Source organism: Gymnoscopelus microlampas (genome assembly GCF_963454915.1).
Source record: "Gymnoscopelus microlampas genome assembly, chromosome: 3".
NCBI classification, from domain to species: Eukaryota; Metazoa; Chordata; class Actinopteri; order Myctophiformes; family Myctophidae; genus Gymnoscopelus; species Gymnoscopelus microlampas.
In genome coordinates, this window is record NC_139940.1 from 36,527,244 (window position 1) to 36,548,412 (window position 21,169).

Here is a 21,169-nt window from a genome sequence, read left to right on the forward strand (position 1 = left end):
ATGTGTGGGAAGATTGAAACAGGTAGGAACATTGTTAAACAGTAACATTTACATTTAACTTTTCTGTGTTTAATAAAATGTAGGTTTGTGTGAATCTTTGTTTCTGTTTTGTTTTCAGAGTTAACTTATCTGACTGCTGGCAATTTTGTGAGTGCAAATCTTTAATGAAATCCCAAAACCTTTACAGTTTAACTTGGTAAATGTTGGTTTTATAAAGAGGAAGATTGTGCATATTTCAGCAAATGCTTCTCGGACAATTGATTTTCCTCTGTTTATACAGGAACACTGTCTAGCCTCCGATGACACATTGGTGGATTTCTTTAACGATTTCCTGAGTCTGCCGGTAAAGTCATAATATTATCATATGCAGTAATATATATATATTTAAAAAAGTATATTGTTTACTATTCTGAGAAAGTAATTATGTTATAGCTCCTGGTCCATAAATACAATGTCGACCTGGATGCATTTGTTTAGCCTTCTGCTTTTCTAGCTGTTGAGCACTTTGTCATTGTGCTCTTGACGTAGTCCTTCCCTGAGGCTTTGCTGTACAACCAGGGGACTGGGCTGTTTGAGCTGGTGAGTGAGACAGCTGAGAGCATCTCCAGAAAGATAAGGTCAGTCTTGCTCCAGAGTAAATCACAACTTCCAACTGATGACCCCACAATGCTGGCCAGAAGTCTCCTGGTAGACAACCATTACACTGCCTGTGTAAGTGTGGCTTGAGTTCCACATTTGTTTATACATGTCATTTTGGAAAATTGATTTGACAAGAGTCCTTGACATGTCACTGACCTTTGCAGTGCTTGGACAAAGAGCAAGGATTGCAATGGATCATGAGGGAAAGATTCCCATTATTCATTCAAAGTGATTGCTACTTTGAATACAGGTATTTCAAGTGTGCAGTTATCTTCAATAAAACTTACCTTACCTCTTATTATGCAGTGGTTGTAAAGTTACTGTTGATAGTTCTATCATGTTAAATTCTATCACATGGCATGTCTAATTCTTATCACTAACCATAGCAACAGCAGTCTGTTGTAAGAATAAGCTGTTAACACAGATCGGCATGTTCTAACTTGAGCTCTGTTTATTGCTGGTGATAGTCTGTCTAATAATTTCCCCAGCAAATTATTATAACTTGCTAACTTAATGACTAATATTAAAGTCAGTTTTGTAGTTATTGTGACCAAAGTAGTTCCTTGGAAAGCTATTCTGATCATTAGAACATTGCCCTACTTCCATGTGTTTTAATCTGCCTAATGCCACATGCATCTAATTCCCAAGGTGAGCCCTTAGGGCCACACCCCTTTCAGATCAGGTTACAAGTTAACTTGTATCTTTAACCACTTATAAACCCTATACTTAGGCCACATCCACATTTATTTCCCTCTTGACCAAATCTCTTAGCCGATCATCCAAATGATTGATTCCTTAAAAACACTTTTTGTATTGTGTGATAGGTGGCACACACCTGTTGAATTTGGCTGTGTCCGTTCTATCCTGTCTTTCCTATAGGCTAGCCAAGCTGCTGTCTCTGTGGAAGCCGAAGCTTTGTATCCAGAAGAGGTATGGCAGCTTATTTGAAAGCACCCGTTCATTCTCAAAGCCTTTTTCTCCCTCCAAGTTGACCGATGAGAATATAACACAACAACGCCTGACCTGCTCCGAAGAAGAAGTTCCACCAAAACATGGTATATGTTTTCAAACAACATCTAAGTTCTCTATGTATATACATTGAAATATTGCTATGATATATATTTTTTAAAATTTTAGTTTATTGATATAATGCCCATGTCCTCCTTCACGGAGCAGAGTCTATGAGGAGTACAAGCTTGGCACCACTACTGTCCTCGGGAGAAGAAGGATGCAGGATGAATCTCTATCCAGCATGCTGTACCTCAACCAGATGCTTATCCTGCCTCCCCGGTGAAGAGGGTCCATGTAGCCTCTACTGCACCTCCTCTTCCTCACCTAATCACCGTAACTCAGAGAAAACACAGGAACAGCAGAGTCCGCAGCAGGTAGTTACTCTGACAGAACCATCAGCTACCATCACAGAAGATGAATGTTTGAATGACTCCAATGCTCTGAGGTCTGAATCCTCTGGCATTCCCATTGAAAACATGGCAGCAGAATTGGTAAGAAATGTGATTGGAGAGGTGTTGACACAGATGGACAGAATAAACACCCCCGACCGTTCCAGTCAGCCAGGAGACCAGATAAACACTTACGCTTGCACTGATGAGTCCTGTCAAAGTGAATATTGCCTCCATTCAGCTGCTGTGTACAGAAACACACAGGGTGATGAGGAGGACAGAGATGTGCAAGAAGAGGACAAAAGGGGGGATGAACTAATGGAGACTGATGATGAGAAAATGGCGGAGAATACTACAACCGCAGACCAAGGAAATGACCTTGACAGTTGGTACCATGGTGCCTGTTTCCATGGCAGTAGACAGGGCTGGGATGAGTTCAAGGAGTTTTTATGGGGAACACAGGGAGAGAAGTTTGTAAACCTCTGGATGGATATAGAACGACTAAGAACCACGAAACGCTGGGAGAAGAAGAACAGGTAGTTTTCAGTTTCATTATTACATTACATGCCATAACAATACGACACAAAGCAAAAACTGACAGCCTCAAGTCGGTGTGATGCCTCCTGTCCATCTTCTGATATCACATCCTTAATAAAGGCTGGGGTCAGCTGTAAATCAGTCTAACCTTAACATCTGTCAACATATTTCTTTGTTTATATTACACATATGATTGATAAGATAATGTGACTGCACTGGTGTGATATATATATATCAGATATGACTGATGGGATGTGAATCAATGTGTGAATCAGACATTTGGTCCTGATGAGGAGCCGGTACCTGCTTAGTGGTGGTCCAAGCAGTCTGAGTATGGAGCTGCTCTCCAGACTGGGGCTGGCTACCACTCCCTGCTGGACAGAGGACAAACTACACCTCATTCAGCCCTGCCTCTCTGAGGCTCTGCTCTCCTACTGGTGAGAATCAGAGATCAAGGGCTTACTTAGTTCATGATGTACGTTATTGTGTTTGTATAAATATTTGTGTTTATATGGCAGACTGCGTCATAATTTCACATAGCAGGAATTATATTATTGACAGGGCTCCCAGGTTCTGGACATCTCAGTGTATTCCGGAAGACCATGGTGAATCCTCTCAGCTGGTGCTGTGGGCTGAGAGACACTTGAGACCTCCATCTGGGATTGACCCATACCCCCGCTGTATAACCCTGCCTCCCCTCCGGCCTGACACCTGCCTGCCCAGAGCTGCTCAGACTCAAGTAGGAAAACTAAGTGGAGAAATGTGTATCCAACTGGGGCTATACAATTAAACTGGCCTTTTCTTGCATTACAACTGAAAAGTGTCGTGAAGCAATTACATTTTTACTGAAACCAACTATGGTGAACAGATTTTTATGTTAGCTGGCAGTCACTTTTTTAATTTCCCCCCAGGGCTTTATTAATCCCTGTATGTAAAACCATAATAATCTGTGATATATTCATGGTGTGCCTTATTGTATGGTAGATATTCAAGTCTCCCTGTGTAGTTTAAAGGACCATCTCTGGCAGGATTAGCCCATTGACTATGACCCAGGGTATACTTTATACATTACTGTCTGTCAATAATGTTCGACGGCATGATGCCATATTAAGAAGTAATTTGGGCTAAATAAGCCAGACCACTGGTATGGTTCTTGAGTGTCCTATCACACATGTGTTTATTGCTCTTTCTTTTTCTGTGTTTGTGAGATCAGTCCTATTTCAGCAGCAGCAGTCCTAGTCCTGTGTTGGGGAGCAGAAGAATGGAGAGGATGCTACAGGCCCTTTATGTTGACTCCAGGGCTGGTTTATTCTTCACACAATTCTGTGAAGGTTCTGGAAACCAGGTCCAGTAGCAGCTAAATTATGATTGTTTTACAGCATCGTAATACATTTTAGGTTCCATTATTTTTACCATTACATCAATAATATAACATGCCATCAAGGCACATCCTCTTAATCCTTTTCTTATTTCAATTTATTTCTCACACTTAAAAGCCCCAAAACTTTTGTTTGGAAAGAGCAACTTCACCTTCTATGTTACCCACTCATGTTCTTGACTGTTTTGAGATACTTTGTTTATTTGCTTCAGTAATGACTATATGACCTGTGAGTATGTAAAAAAAAAAAAAAAAAAACTTCACCTGCTATAAAATCCTGTGATGGCATTGATCTGGAAGAAATCACATCCTACGAATATTTAGGAACTAGATATTTCTCTCCTTCCTACCTGAAAGCCCCCCATATACGCCCCAGCATGTTATTATTTACAGTACACCTATCCAAATAACAGTTAAACAACAAAACTATTCCTTTTAGCGTAATCATTACTCGTTCAAAGTTTGCAGTGTTCTATTCTACGCCTATTTCATTATGGAGATGGTGTACAGAATGATGGCTATACATTTTCCCTGAAGAAACTTGATGTCCTATACCACTATATGCCATCAGATTTCTACTAATGCCCATTTATAAAAAACCCATCACTGTGCTGAACGTCCACACAGACACTCCTGGCCGTCCCTCCAGCGAAAGGTTTCCTTGGTTGTTGTTTAATTACATTTGACTGAATGAACATCACAAAACCCCAAAAACTGGAAAAATGTATCTCCCTCTACGCTTAAAGAAACACCAATATTGTAACTTTTCACCCACATAACTAGATTACTTTTTATTTTTATCAGTCCGTTGCCAATAGTTTTTTGTATTATCATTGTTAATGTTTAGTTTTTATATGTGCCCCACCCCATCCTCCTACTCCAGCCTCTTGTTTAATGGTAATCTGTCCTGATGTTTGTAGGCTATGAGTTGTTTTCTCCTTTCCCCACCTCCCTCTTCAAGAGGCTTACCTCTTGCCAGGCCGTCACTGTAAATAATTATTTGTTCTTTTATGACCTGCCTGGTTAAAGGTTAATAAAATACAAAAATGGCCCGTTAATCACATTGTTTATAGTTGTTTCTGTGGTGATGATGCCAACCAAAAACCTCTTGGTGATGTGTTGATCTTTCCTGCTCTCTCAGCTTTGGGAGAATGCCGTGAACTTGTGGTCCGACCTACAACAATACCACCACTTATTTTATCAGGACGGACTGGACCCTTACAGAGTACAACGACAAGCACAGGTCAGTTGCTTGTCACAGAGTCAGTCAGTCAGTCAGTCAGTCAGTCAGTCAGTCAGTCAGTCAGTCAGTCAGTCAGTCAGTCACTGTACCAGAACAGGCACATGGCATCTCAAGAGACACAATCAGCTCCAGTAAAGTCAAAGTTGATTTGTACAGAGTTACAGCATAAGCTGTTCCATAGACATCATTAACACTACTGTCATACTGTACCCCGCTAGCCAAGACGGGGGGGACGTGTGTGTGTGTGTGTGTGTGTGTGTGTGTGTGTGTGTGTGTGTGTGTGTGTGTGTGTGTGTGTGTGTGTGTGTGTGTGTGTGTGTGTGTGTGTGTGTGTGTGTGTGTGTGTGTGTGTGTGTGTGTGTGTGTGTGTGTGTGTGTGCGTGCGCGAGAGAGAGAGAGAGAGAGAGAGTTGGCATCAACTGTTTTGTGTTTGAGTGATGGTCTTGGCACTCTAACACACAAATAATCCTCTCCTTGTCATATACCCACCATATTAAAGCCAGGGACCCCCACTTTATGCCCACACACACACTCATGGCTACCCTCACTCATTCTCTGGCTGGCCACTCACTTCACCCCTCACAAAGTGCCCACAAAAACAAGTGAGTCAGACCCCCCAGGATCCCACCAGTTCAGCGACCCAGAACCACCTCGTCTGGTTAGAACTGGACCACGGAAGAAAACAGGCCTGTCCAGAATACTTCACAGTGGAATATATTTTCCTCCGTTTAACCTTTTTATTTAAACAGGGTAATCACACGGGAGAGGAGTATCTCTTTTTCCAATGGGACGTGGCCAAGAGTGTAAATAGTGATTGCTGTGGCATGATGGCCGCAGTGATGAGAGCTGGTGAATAGTGTGTATTGGATGATGACGTGATTTATGAGAACACGAAAAGCAGGAAGAAGATGATGATGATAATGATGGTAATCATAACAGAGAACACGATGATGATAGTGATGATAAGTTTCTGAAGTGGTGAAGAAGGTTCAACGATTTCTCCTCGTTTCTCTTTTCCTCTTTTCCTATTTTCTCCCCTCTCCATCTCTCCTCTCCTCTCCCCACAGATCCTTTACTCCACCTATCTGTGCAGCTCAGCCAGTAGGAGTGTTGGGGCACATGAGGAGACGAGGAGGGAGGTGTACGGACGTCTGACGCCGGCGTTTGAGGAGCTGTTTGACGAGGTTGAGGAGCAGAACCTGGTCCTCCTCCTGGAGCCGTGGATGCAGCTGATCTCCAGAGACGCCGAGTTCTACCACAGGGTACTGGAGCTCAGCCCAGGGCTGGGGGGTGCTGTTCGCTTACAATTTAACTAATGGATTTTCCTTCAAAACTTGTATATTGAACAAAGAACCAAAAAAACAACAAAAAAAAGTTTTTGTCATGGGAATATTTCCATATCCAACCTATTAAGAACAGAGGAGAAAGAATAAAGCAGAGAAAGTGATGAAATGTCTGCTGATACCTGACTCGGTCCCATTGTTTTGATTTTGATGTGTGACATATGTGTGAAAATAAAAGAATGAGGTGTTTACATTTGTGTTTGAGCCGTGGGTTTCCTCATCTGGGTGTGGTGAAGGTCTTTCTGATTCTATGTGCGGTGTGTGTGTGTGTGTGTGTGTGTGTGTGTGTGTGTGTGTGTGTGTGTGTGTGTGTGTGTGTGTGTGTGCTTGCTTCTTGTAGGTGTCTGTCCAGGAGGAGGTGCGTCGGGTGGACAGTGAGGAGTACAGAGAGCTTCAGAGCCTGTATGCGGAGTCAGAGCTCAGACTCAGACAGGTCAGATCAACCAGGATTCTGCTTATTTTTGTCGTGGGCCTCTTCTTTTGCCTTTATACTACGCAGACACTTTCCACTCCATCTCTGTTTCGTCTCACTCCTTATCTCTCTCTCCAATCGCCATCCTACTCTCCTCTTTCTCCATCTGGACAGGTGGATCGGTGTAAGTCTACTCCGCCGCCATCACGTCCTGCTACGCCCTCAGAGGGACACAATCCTTGGTTGAATGTCTCGCCACGCTACCATGGTTACCGCCTAGGTTCCTTACTCCGTCATCGCCATGAGATCCAGCACTTCCGGTCCTTCCTCCAGGAACACGACGCCAGGTGGGGAAATAATTGATGTCCAGAGTGCATGTACACTGAGCCTGGTTTAAGGTCACACAAAGCGTGTTCCTTTGGGCTTCACGACACAAAAAGATTTACTTCCACCAAGCATTAGTTAATGTTATGACGTCCCTTGAACTATTACCATACTTCTTTCTCTCTCTCTGTGTGTGTGTGTGTGTGTGTGTGTGTGTGTGTGTGTGTGTGTGTGTGTGTGTGTGTGTGTGTGTGTGTGTGTGTGTGTGTGTGTGTGTGTGTGATATCAGCTGTCCATGTCATGCATATTGCATTTTGTGTGGTTCGGTCTTATGAATGTGATTCCGTTCAGTGTCCACTTCAGTTGTTGGCTGGACCTGGATGAGTACAGAAGGACTCCCCAGAAGAATAAAGATGTCAGACTGGAGAAGTCATCTGCCATCACAACCAAATACCTCAACAGAAATTACTTCTTTGGCCCCAACAGCCCCGCTTCAGCAGAGCAACGAGAGGATGTAAGTCCACACATTATTTAAAAGACAGAGATATTACATTTTATTGGCATTGTTTTCAAATTGACATAACATTGCATGAATGCATCTTTGGCTCAGTGATGACAAACAGAAACAATTTTAAGCTTCCATTGAATTAAAATCATCACGAAACACTTGGAAGAGCATGAGACACGGGCGACAGAAGACGAGCTCACATACGTTGATATTTAGATTCCGTTATGCATTTGAGATTGACAAGTCGAGGGGACTGTGGCTCTGAAGTGCGCACCAATCATCTGTCTGTGGTGTCCTGCAGACTGCTTGCTGACAGCTACGACAGCAGTGTGATGGTGGAAGATGGAGGATGAGAAGGCTGGTTAGAGTTAGAGTGAGATGACTGTGGTTTGGATCAGGAGGACAGCGTCGATTGGCTCCAGTAACAATGACAGTTGGATGAAATCTCTCCTGACATTTATAGATGGAGATTAGGTTTCTAGGTTCTAGTGTTACGACAGGGGGCCACTGGGCATGGGCTTGGAACGAGTAGTACAGACTTCCTGGTTTCCCCCCCCCCAATTGTCTGCAGTTGAGCTGGCCGACACAGAGCTTTTCTAATGTCATGGAAATATCTGATGTATCAGACTTGATACATAACAGCCAAATAAATGACTATTCATCAACGCTGATCTCAGGGTGTTCCTGTGGCGGGCTTAGATGGGTTCAACTTTGACCTTAGGACCTACAGTATGTCCCCCACCTTGCTCTCTCCTCCACAGTAAAATCCAGAGTGTTGATTTAACTTGGGAGTGTAAAAATTGACCTGTAATGTTACATTTTTACACTCTGAGATAGATTGACACGCTGGATTTGGCTGTGGAGCTCTCAAGCTACTCTTTACTCTACAGCCTAATGTAGCATAAATACCATAGAAATGATCTTTAGAAGTTAGTTTGAATGGGGTGTTTCTGTAAATTGGATGTGGCTCTGGGACTCTTGCATCTCTGTCTGGGTTCCTGTCTGCGTGAGGGACGTAGAGAGACTGACAGCTTTACTGCCTTGGCCCTTCACTCTCTCAATCAATCAGTCGTTCAGTCACAGATTGGCCCCCTTTCATCTAGGACTCGCCCACTCCAGTGCCATGACTGGTTCTCATTTGTTCTGATGTGTACATATGTGTGTGTGTGTGTGTGTGTGTGTGTGTGTGTGTGTGTGTGTGTGTGTGTGTGTGTGTGTGTGTGTGTGTGTGTGTGTGTGTGTGTGTGTGTGTGTGTGTGTGTGTGTGTGTGTGTGTGTGTGTGTGTGAGAGAGAGAGAAATGTGAGAGAAAAAATAACTGAAATAGGGAGACATTAGAGAGAAAGCGACCAGAGGGACTGTGAGAACGGAGGGAGTGACAGAAAGCCCAGCAGGAGTCAGGAGAGAGAGAGACGTGTGGCTTGGAGCTCCTGCTGGGAGCAGCCTTACCCCGGGGATACCAGAACTCCTTATATGTTCTTATTGTGGTTTAGAGCCGTCAGACCAATGCTGTCTCCACCCTATCATCCTCACATCTTTAACATTTACAGTCTCTCACACACACACACACACACACACACACACACACACACACACACACACACACACACACACACACACACACACACACACACACACACACACACACACACACTAAAAGAGAGTGAGTGAGTGAGTCTAAAACGTATCCATCTCTGATTCTTCATATTTGTGTTTATGTGACGGTGGCCAGGCTGTCACATGTAACTTTGCCACTTCTTTTCAGAATGCTGACCTTTTCCAATAAGTAATTTATCATCCACATTTAAGCTCACAACAATAAAATATAGAGTGCACAATAAAGTGCGGGGTGCGTAATTATTGTGAGGATAATAATGGTGATTCTACTGCAAGACTACGCCACCCTTTTATTTAAGAGGTAGGGTCCTCTATAACAATGTCTTAGGCTATTCACAGGTTCAGTTTTGCCCAGGTAAGAACAACACTTTGCAACATCCCACAAGAGAATTGGACGGACACAGGTTTGTATAAAAAGGTAACGGATTTTATTAAGCTAAAACATTGGCATCTATAAGCCTTAAAACTGAAAAACATAAACACAATATAACACTACACTAAAACCCTCAACCTCCTAATGCGCCCACTAACTAACTAAAATACAGGAATACAGACAATCACAAAATACTTAAAACAAACAGGGCTTGTGCAACCTATAGCAAATAAATAATGAATTTAGCGTTAAAGTGCCAACTATTACTGAAGCAGTAAAGTGCCAAGTGCCAATTCAAATGCTATATCATATACTCATCACGGTTCAATGCAAAAGGTGGGAATGTCCTTGTATGGGGTTTAACTGGAGCGGGGGTTTAGGCCAAGAATCACTGTCTCTTCTTGTCTTCGTGCGTATTGCCTGCAATCATAGAAACTAGAACCAGTTCATCTGTTCAGGTATATTTCACATATGAGGTTTAGGACCGTGGGTTTATAAAGGTAACGTTGCATAGAAGGACACTTACTCGCCCGCCAGACTGTACGTCTGGCTTTGAGGGTGTGAAGCGCGCAACGTTATCGCCACTGGACCTCTCCTCCGTTCCTTGGTTCGTCTGTCTGTCCTCCCCGTCTCTGCTGCTACTGCGCCGTCTGCTCACCGTCCGCTGCTGGTGGCTTGGTACGTGCCGCGATCACTGTATTCCCCACCTCTGCTCCGTGGTATGTCTGCTCCTCCTGTGCACAACCGTCCCTTCTGGCTGTCACTTCCACACTGCCCCTGTGTGCCTGTCTCTCTCCTGTTCGAATGGCCCGCGCCTACTTTTGTATTTGTGGCGGCCACACCCTACTCCGCCCTCATTTGCTCTGCCACCAGCGTGACCTGGGGACATTGGCCGTCTGGAGTCACAAGGTCAATGTCACGCAGCCTATAGGGGAGTCCAATGTCAAGTGGCTCGGGGACCGGGGGGAAATACATTGTCAACCATAAAACATGCAGTGCAGAAATACATTTAAGAGAATGATGTTTTTAAGTGCATAATACAGGTTTTTCATCATCAATAAAAAATGTTACAAAATGGTTTCACCCCCTGCTTTGACCCTGTCACATTTACATGTGTTTGCAGATAATGCGCCTGGCAGGTGGACCTGAGCGGTTAAAACACGAACGTCTCTCCAACTCTGTCGTGGGGGAGATCCAGGATATTGTTAGGAGACATATTGAGAAAACATGGCTGCCTCTGTTCTTGGCTACAGCAGAGTTCACAGAGAGACAGAAGGTTTGTGTGGTGGTGGTGTCTCTGTTTTAGTCCTCTAGACGCGTTTCTGAGTCACTAGATGTGGTTCCATCCACATAGTTTCAAATAAACACTTTTGGAACATGTTTGATAACATTGTAACACATTAAAAGTGTGTTTTCTGTATAAAAAATTTGGAATACTGAATAGTATACAGCTAATTTAGATACATTTTATAATGCTTTTTTAATTGCTTTAGGTGGAGAAGTTTGTAAGTTCAAAAGTTTTGGTAGAAAAGCATTTCGTGAATATACATAGCAGCAATTCTGCTGATTTTCTTCCTCATTGTTTTCAGCTATATTCTGTGTATAGTGTTTAGTTGGACAGGCAAAAACATCAGCCAGATAATTTGATGAAAACATCTCGTTTAGTAGTGAGCATTTAAAGTAAGTAAGTACATATATTATTGAAAGGTAATTGCCATGGGGAGCTAAACAGGCGTTTATTCTCAGATGCACACATCTCCATACATTGTTGTTCATTTATCTAAGCCACAAATTAATCAACTACAGAATACATAGGATATACTGTATGCACACAATGTCTTCTATGCAAGCACGATGGTCATACATGGGTGGCAAAGAAGATATGGAATATCATGTTGAATGTTGATACATCAGACTCAAAGTCAGTGTTGTTTAATAGACTTAGTCTTAAGGAACAGTCCGCTCTCACAGAAGAAATGTTTGCTTTTTTAATTTACAGTCTGACAAACGGATGCGTTTCGTCTCCTCAGGCCTTCATCAGCGTTGTTTGCTGTTAGTCTGCATCCGTCCTTATTTCTTAATAGTATCTTAATAGCAGAGAAGGACAACAGTATAACAAAACACTGTGGAAAGAGTTGTTGCATTGTTAGTCATTAGTCATTTCCTCAGAATGCTTCCAGGCATTTAGACAGGCCAGTGGTTTGGAGTCACTGAAGCGTGAATGAGGCTGCTATATGAGAAACCATAAAATATCAGCATTGTCAAAGCGTTCTCTGCTCTGGTGTCATATCAGGTGTTAACACACAAACCACACACTCTTCTGCTGTGCCTCATTATGTTATCAAGTTCAGCTTGTCAGGACACAGATCCTCTCATTAGGTAATGAATGAGAGGTAAATGAGAGGTAGATGAAGTTTAGCGTTACACACCGGATAAGAGAGGAGAGGCAAGCAGAGGTGAGGGAGAGGCCTGGAGGGTTAGACGGAGAGGCAAACATCCTCTTGAGAAGGAGCAGGGGATCAGAGGGCCAGAGGATAGAAAGAACAAAACCTATTAGTAGTGGGCTTGAAAGGTGTTGAGTGTCCCCGCATAACCCTACTTTACTCTGTGTCTGACTGTTGACCCCTGTGTGCGTGTGCGTGTTCCAGCTCCAGACGGCAGACAGGCAGGGCTACGGGCGAAGCAGAAGAAGGAGAGACGCCTGGAAGGTAAGGTGAAATCCTCTTTGGAAGCCGGTTATTTTGAACGGAGAAAAATGAGCCATTTCCTGGACTGAAAAGTGTGTGTGATTTACTTCACTACTTGGCTTGATGCACTGAATCTGTCAAACGTCACTTTGGAATTGCTGTTAGTTTTCCTAAATTCGTTCCAGGATAAACAGGATTAAAGCATCGCTATTGCTAACATGCCTTTAATGGCCTTTAGAATCTGTTCCACTAAGCTCTGTTCCCATGACCCCCATCCTGCCTTTATAGCTGAACTATGATAAAAAACATGAACCTTTCATACACTCAACAGGAACACTACAGGAACATGTAGTCTGCATTCACATTTGGCAACCCTCTTTTTCTGAAACTTTATTATGTTAATACAGGCAATTAACAGGTTATCAGAAAACTCACAACCAAATAAAATAATTATCTTGTTTTCTTGAATAACCTGTATTTCTGACACTAGTTATAGAGGATCATGATATATGGCCACAGTTTGAATTTACAATTTGTGGTCCAAAATGTCTTCATGATGATGGGATGAACTTGGCCGATCCTAAATTAGTTCCATCATGCAGCATCTCCCCCATATCCCAGCAGGCCGAGGGGCTGTGGATGAATTCATCCAAGGAGATCCTGCTATTCAGACAGGTCCTCCTCAACCCCGTCACTTGCCACCAGTTCCAACGCTTCGTCTCTCTGAAGGGAGACTTCCTGGAAAACGATGTACTGTTCTGGCTGGAGGTCCAGAGGTACAAGGTAAGAAGATAATGATGACGGGGAGGAACTGGCATACAGAACATGATTAAAGGTTATGTACTGTTTGTGTGACCATGATGTTTAATTGACGGTTCATGTCATTGTAGGAATATAATTATATTTACGTCAAGACTATTTGTCTGATGTTCTGGTGTTAAATACAAGAGCCAACGAAACAAAGGATTTCTTTGAGCTGTATTAACTATGGACTGTATTAACTATGGACAGTTCATATTATATTGAAATAATACTGAACTAGAAATGTCCGCAGATCTCCGCCAGGACGGGTTCACTACCTACCGACTGTTCCCAATCCACATACTGTTCAGTACACAGTACATGGATTTAGTGAGAAATGTTACCTATAGATACTGTATAGGCTACACGTAGATACCTTATTGGCTGCTGCCGTTCATTGGTGTTATCACGGCAGCAATATTGATCCAGTCAAGCCATGCCTCCTGTACATGTACTGTTTACCCCGTATGTCTATGGAAGCATCTCCACTGATCTAGGATCCTTGTACTCCCTACTAATGGTTGATTGTAGCGTCACTGATCCACGCTGGGCAAGAAAGACCTAGCCGGTTGAGTGTCTAAGCGGAACTACCGCCCAGGGAAATGGGCATTGACGTTTTACGAATCTGTTTACATTCTCCGTGAATGAAACGAGTGTTGTGATTGGTCGAAAAAGATAGTTTCCGGGGGGAAATATATGGGACGACGGAAGTCCCACCCCTGTAGACACTCTCTTGCATTAGGTGGTGACCAGGCCTTTCTCTTCGGAGATGAGTAAAGGCTGATCTAGGATCTGATCCTTGGAACTCCTTACTATTGGTTGATTGTAATGTCACTGATTCTTTGTACTGCTTGCTATTGGTTGGTTGTAAAGACACTGAACGTTGTACTGCTTACTATTGGTTGGTTGTAAAGTCACTGATTCTTGCTTACTGTTGGTTGGTTGTAAAGTCACTGATCTTTGTACTGCATTGGTTGGTTATAAGGTTGATGATCTTTGTACTGCTTACTATTGGTTGGTTGTAATGTCGATGATCTACGAGCTGATCCTTGTGTTCCTTACTAATGGTTGATTGTGATTTTGCTTATCAGATGTGCAGCATAGATACGTTGGCCCCAGTGCAGGCTATGTAGAATGGATTTAGCTTTTATACAGTTGCTTATGTAGAATAAGCATATCCTTTTATTATCAGACTATTTTACAAAAACAAATGAAAACCATGGCTGTGATAGATTTGCGTTTTCAAGGGTAAATACCTGTACTGTATAGCAAATGGCAGCAGGACACTGATTATAATTTAATGTGTGGATTGTTAACTGATTGAACACAGGTGTACTTTCGAGGGTCGAGGTGCAGTCTGCATCACTTACAAAGGGCGCGTTCTTGGCCCTAATGGGACTGTCTGGCTGTACTGTCTATATCAATCTCTGTTTCACTCTAACTGGTCCATATAAAACACAATACAGGGGACAACACAACAAAGATAAAACAAAACAAAAAACATATAAAAAAGAGGTACATCTAAAAACCATACAGACACCCTCTCCAATGTCTCCAAAAACTAGAAGAGTACCTGCATGCTACTCTTCTTAGGCATGGTTAAATCCATTATAATTTCATTATAATTAAATAATGAATTACTGTACTGAAATAATGAATAATGAATTCCTGAGCATCTAGAGTGGGAACACCACTGTTCACAAACAATTGGCTGGCACTTCCTCAGCAGGATTCTGAAAGCATCATTGTATGCCACCCGCAACTTATTATATTTTCCTTTCCTGTAGCTGTACCACAAGTGGGCCAGTATACAGTGGTGTACAGTAAGCTTTAAAAAGGGCGATCTTGACATCATCAGTACACTTATAAAGTGTAAGTGACAACACTTTGGCTAAATTATACACTTCTCTCTCTGTTCTCTTCCTACAGGACCTGTGTCACTCCCACAGTGACGAGGCCACCATCCAGCAGAAGATCTCCACCATCATTAGCTGTTTCATCAACTCCTCCGTGCCCCCTGTGCTCCAGATAGACATTCCTCCTGAACAGGCCCAGCGGATACTGCACAAACGCAAGGAGCTTGGCCCTTACATCTTCAGGGAGGCACAGGTACACATAGTGTGCAGTGCACGTGTGTTCATTTAACTCTACGGCCTGAGTTATATCGTATCGCGCATCGAAAATAACCAATCTTCAAGCTCACAACGTATCACAGTGCAATGCATTGTAAGCTTGTAGATCTGCTTGGAGTTCTGCAAGTACAGTATAAATCAGGATAGAGAGAGTGTTAAAATGGACAACATTTTACACACTCAGAGTTGAATCAATATCAATGTGATGCGTGAACATGTAATTTATTTGTTTACAGGTATAAAAAGGTTTGTATTTTGGTATTTTACATTACATACTGTACTACTGTGTGTGTGTGTGTGTGTGTGTGTGTGTGTGTGTGTGTGTGTGTGTGTGTGTGTGTGTGTGTGTGTGTGTGTGTGTGTGTGTGTGTGTGTGTGTGTGTGTGTGTGTGTGTGTGTGTGTGTGTGTGTGTGTGTGTGTGTGTGTGTGTGTGTGTGTGTGTGTGTGTCCAGATGTCAGTGTTCAGTGAGTTGCTGAAGCTGTGGCCTCAGTTCCAGACTTTGAGGAGCAGCGTCAAGGAGGAGCAGCTCCTGCCGCTCCTGGAGGAGCAGAGAGTGAAACACAGAGCCAGGTTGCAGAGGAGGAGGGGAAAGGAACAGGTCAACAAACACACACACCTGGCAAATGGCATCATACAAATGTATTCATAAATGGAATTCATGAATTTCCGATTTTTTTATGTGAAAATATAATAAAATATGAATTATAGAAAGGCCATAAATTGTGATTACAAATGGTATATCATACAGCATGATTATAGAACTCATAATTTCCTATTATTTGAAATTATCATAACATTCTACCACCGTCTGGTGCAGGAGGAGATGGAGACACAAGAGGAGGAAGAAGAGGGGGATGACGTGGATAGAAAACAAGAACAAGAGGACAAGTTGACGAGGGAACAGAGCAGAGTGATATATTCTCCTACACAGCAGGTGAGGACTTTATACAGCTGTGCCAAAGCACCACGTGCACTTTTGATGAGGCGGAATACAGTGATGAAGACGAGGTATCAACTATAGATGATTTCAAGGCAACCTTGCAGCCAATAATGGAAAAGGAGAAAATAATCCAAGCATATTATGATTTTTGTACACGTTCCTTCAGATGTCTTGGTCGTACTCCAAGTACATGGCAGCTCTGAAGAGAGAGGAAGTGCTGCTGAAAAGACAGAGTCAGTTGGACGCAGTCGCTTCATTCTCCACAGGCTCAGGTACGCGCATGCACGAACACACACACACACACACACACACACACACACACACACACACACACACACACACACACACACACACACACACACACACACACACACCAGACCAAGCGTGTCAGACCATGCACCAAATACTTGAACCTTTCTTAACGTAATATCAAAGAAGCAGGTGAAAGCTAAATCAAACTGACCTCTCAGAATCATGTACAGTGTGTCCGCTCACCCACTTCATCCTGCCTATAGACATCAGTGTGTTAGTGCAGTAGTTAGTCCCAGTCCAAATTGAATGTCTTAAATGAAGCATGGTATTAATGCTCGACTCCATAGTGAATGAGGGCTATTGTAAATGAAGCATGGTGCAAATGGTGCTTTAATGGGAATTCTATGTGGGAGTCTTCCTGGTGGGAAAACAGATGGAGGTCATCATCATTTCCTACGTAGAGCTGACTAGCTTGGCGTTGAGTGCCAGGACTATGACAAGGACTACAGTATGAGGAGACATTGGGAATGACTATAGAGCAGAGAGAAACACTGATATGTGTGTGTGTGTGTGTGTGTGTGTGTGTGTGTGTGTGTGTGTGTGTGTGTGTGTGTGTGTGTGTGTGTGTGTGTGTGTGTGTGTGTGTGTGTGTGTGTGTGTGTGTGTGTGTGTGTGTGTGTGTGTGTGTGTGTGTGTGTGTGTGTGTGTGTGTCCATGCACGTGTCACTGCAGTATGGCCATTATTCTTTGAACAAGTTAAATGGGTCAATGACGTAATTGTTTTGTGTCCATATGGTTTAGTTAAATTCATTCTGATTACCATGATTGTTGTCAGGTGAAATTAAATAAAATACAAAGTTAATTTGACCTTTTTTAGTGTCCATATGGGTTACCGGTATACTTTATAGTTTTTTGTCTCTGCCAGGCCGAAGGCCATGGCCGGAGACTATGTTTTTGCCTCTGTCTGTCCGTCAGTGTGTGTGTCAGTGTGTGTTTGTGTGTGTGTCTGTCTGTGAGCATCTAATCTCCAGCACCGTTGTACTGATCGGCGTGAAACTTTGCACGAACATTCCCACTAGACCAAAGAAGAAATGCCACCCCAATTTTTTCACATGCCTTATGGTGACGCTTACAACAGCCCACTCAACGTTCTAGCCAAGAAATCTTGAACCGTAGCTTGTCATTCTTCAAAACACACTTTTTGCTACTACTCCTACAGATTTTGTCCAAAACTCATACAAATCAATACACATGATCTCTGGAGTCATGTGATCAAGATGTTTGATTTTTCAAATCCCATTCCAAGTGGCTATGACTGCCTTCCTTGCGGGCCCTGGGTAGGGAACCCGGCCTGGCGGAGACCTGTGCCCCAAGGAGCACACTTTTCTAGTTTATTCTAGTTAAGTATCGTTGTCAGTATCATGGTTTGTATCATAGTCTGTATCATGTCAGTATCATGGTCCGCGGCATGTCAGTATCATGGTTTGTATCATAGTCAGTATCATGTCAGTATCATGGTCAGTGTCATGTCAGTATCATGTGTCAGTATCATGGTTAGTATTTTTCAAGAATATACAGGAAAACTGTGGAATAAAGAAATGTTGAATAAAACATAATTCTATGCTAATGCTATCCTCAGTGTAATAATTGATAATACAATATATTTTTACATTTGTCAAAGATTATTTAGAAAACAGATGTTTTCTCAGAATTATGTCCTGCTCAATGTAACAAAAATGGCCAAAAAATACATCTAGAAATAATGCTAATAAAATCTATTTGCATTTGATATTTCCAAATAAAGATGAGAACACTTTCATTCACTTAAAGTGGATAAAATATTCAATATTTCTCATTTTTATGTGGGTACACCATTTGATATTTTCAGGTGCATTCTGTAATTTTCATAGTAAAAAGGGTACAACATGACAATGTAAAATTTAACAAACCTTTATTTAAAAATACACCTGCCTTTAAAATAAGATTTTAAAAATATGTTTTAATTTGTCATACTGTATGTGCTTCTGTAATAATTCTATGACACCCAACCAAATGTGCTCTCTTTTCCAGACACATCGTCTGGCCACAGCTTCATGTCAGCTGGTAGCAGACGCAGCCAGCAGCGTCCACGTTTCCTCTCCCCCAGGACAGACAATGTACAATAACAGTAAGTGATGTGGGAACAACAGCTTACACCTCAACTCACACGTGCCATTTTAACTACAGTATTGGCTCTGTACATAAAACTGTAGTCCCAGGATTACAGAAGTTGGCATACCAGTTTCCTGTTAGTTCATTTTCCCATAGCTTTGTTTGATTGGCTCTGCATCAGAGTTGAACTGGAAGCACATGGCACAAACATTTGTGTTTCCAGTTCAAATCTGCTGCCGAGCCTATCAATTGAAGCTATGGGAAACTCAACCATGATAGGAAACGAGTATTCCACCTTCTGGAAACCCGGGGCTACAGTTGTGCACAGAGCTGCACTATTCAGTTGAACAGAAAGATTACTGTACAGATATAAAGTAGTTGACAGAAAATGGCCATGGAAGAGTCTTGTGTAACATCTAGTGAAACCAAAGCATAAGAGTAAACAACATAGTTAATTACCAGTAGATCGAGTACACGTGTGCCACAGACACAAGACTCCGACAGACAAACTGTTATCTGAGCACAAATGATGAGAGAAAACTGAGAGCAGACTCCGTTGCCAGGTCCCGGATGTCCTGTTATTTTGAGACTAGGGCTGGGTTTGTACAGGGAGTCTTTGTAACAAAGACCTGATCTGTTCATTAATGGTTAACACTTAACCTGCCAGAGTTATTTCAGATTTTTTGCAGTTTTCTGCCAGAGATTTTTCATTGAAATTCAAAAAATACTCAGGAGCCGAGATACAGAATTTTTAAGTTTTAAGTTAACAAGGAAGTGGATAGCAGTCTAGATCTTCGAAAAATCATTTTTCTTTCTTTCTAAAAACGCATATATGCGTTATTGGCAGGCAAGTAAGTGATGGATTCTAAAGAACGCATATATGCGTTATTGGCAGAAAATTAGTTAACAAGGAAAAGCTATCAAAAATGTGTTAAATGTTTATTATTGATAGACATACTGTAAGCAAAGCTGTCAAGACGGAACACAGGGGGACGTCCTGAGATAAGATTTGAATATGTTTGACTCCAGTTACCAAGTGGCAAAAAAAAAGTTGCCCTCCACATTTCATTTATTTTTAAACCCCATTGTATACTTTGTTGACTGGAGTCCCCTAGGCCTACAGTAGGGTCTATACTAGAAAGTAAGTAAGCCTTACCGAGCCATGAGGCCCATAGGGCAGGAGCCTATCTCCTGTTTCTGTAGCGTGAGGCAGCTTGATGTATAAGTACACTCCCTGGACATGACGCTAATACGTCGCAGGGACTTACCCCCACTCCAACCCTTGATGCTGAGTGCCAAGCAGGGAGGCACTGGGTCCCATTTTTCAGAGTGTTTGGTATGACCCGGCCAGGGATCAAAGCCCGACCTCCCAGTCTCAGGGCGGACACTCTGTCTATACTAGCCCCCCCCCCCCCTCTTTCCCCTATACACCAAGGCCGTTTCTCAATACCCGAACTTGTCTGTACTCCCGTCCTCACGAACTCGTGATACGTCATCAGTCGCTGCCCAAGTACTGTTCCAATCCTAAGTTCGCATTTGCCCATGTACAGACCAAATACCCGGATGTGAACTTGATCCGCCCCCTTTACCGAGCATGCTTCAGACTAGACTCGCTGAGGACTTTTCACAGCAGATTGCCCAGAATGCAACACCGCACCGGACCACCAGCGCTTGAAAAACAGGACCAATATGGCGGACACGGACCGCGGTAAGAAATGTCCGAATTATTACAGGGACAGAGCTCTCAGCTCTGTACCTGTTTTGATATTGGCAGTATTCTGTTTCTTCTGCCACTTTTCGCAGTTCTGGCTGAACCGTGCTGTCGCTTTTTACGAAACTCGGCCATATGGTAGATGGTCATGAAAAACGATGAAAAAATAATTCTCACAATCTTTCGTCCAAAGGTGGCGCTATAGCACTCAATTGAAAATTCCAACTTTGAACAGGTACAACTCATGCCCTGTTTGACCTACAGCCATGAAACTTGGATACACATATGCGTCTCCTCATGCTGAACAACTTTCACCCTCTGACTTTTGACCTCTGACCTTTAGATCTCCCACCATTTTGAATTATATGAAAAACAGTCATTGGCTCCTAACTTCTGCATTTTTTCACTTAAGGAAATTCCGCCGCCTAGAAGTTGTCGGCAGAGGTCCAAAGTTCAAGTGTTAAACGTTTCGTGCAGATTGCTCCAAAATCCTAGGATTCCATAGATTTTAACTATTGCAGTTTTATGAAAATTATTCATCTGCGCCTAAAACATACATGCAGACTCACATTTCTTTGAAACTTTGCAGAAATGTACAGGGTCATTCCAAATATCACTGAAACCAATCTTACTCCAATTGGCCAAAGGGGGGCGCTATAGCAATTTTTTGAAAATGCAGACTTTAAACAGGCATAAGTCATGCCTCGTTTGGCCGAAAGT

General features: G+C 42.6%; 1 protein-coding gene across 1 annotated transcript; it reads left to right on the forward strand.

Moving 5' to 3' along the window:
• rgs22 (regulator of G protein signaling 22) lies at window positions 1-18,752 on the forward strand (the record flags this gene model as incomplete). Its single annotated transcript, XM_084052319.1, has 23 exons — window positions 1-22; window positions 119-147; window positions 281-343; window positions 529-711; window positions 804-889; window positions 1,519-1,569; window positions 1,910-2,575; window positions 2,852-3,013; window positions 3,120-3,315; window positions 3,790-3,921; window positions 5,096-5,197; window positions 6,265-6,459; window positions 6,893-6,973; window positions 7,127-7,299; window positions 7,628-7,790; window positions 10,897-11,049; window positions 12,422-12,481; window positions 13,082-13,243; window positions 15,191-15,370; window positions 15,847-15,984; window positions 16,213-16,329; window positions 16,502-16,607; window positions 18,658-18,752. 23 exons carry the CDS (start codon window positions 1-3, stop codon window positions 18,750-18,752), a joined length of 3,315 nt encoding a protein of 1,104 aa, XP_083908445.1.
• Between the last annotated feature and the right edge of the window lie 2,417 nt (window positions 18,753-21,169).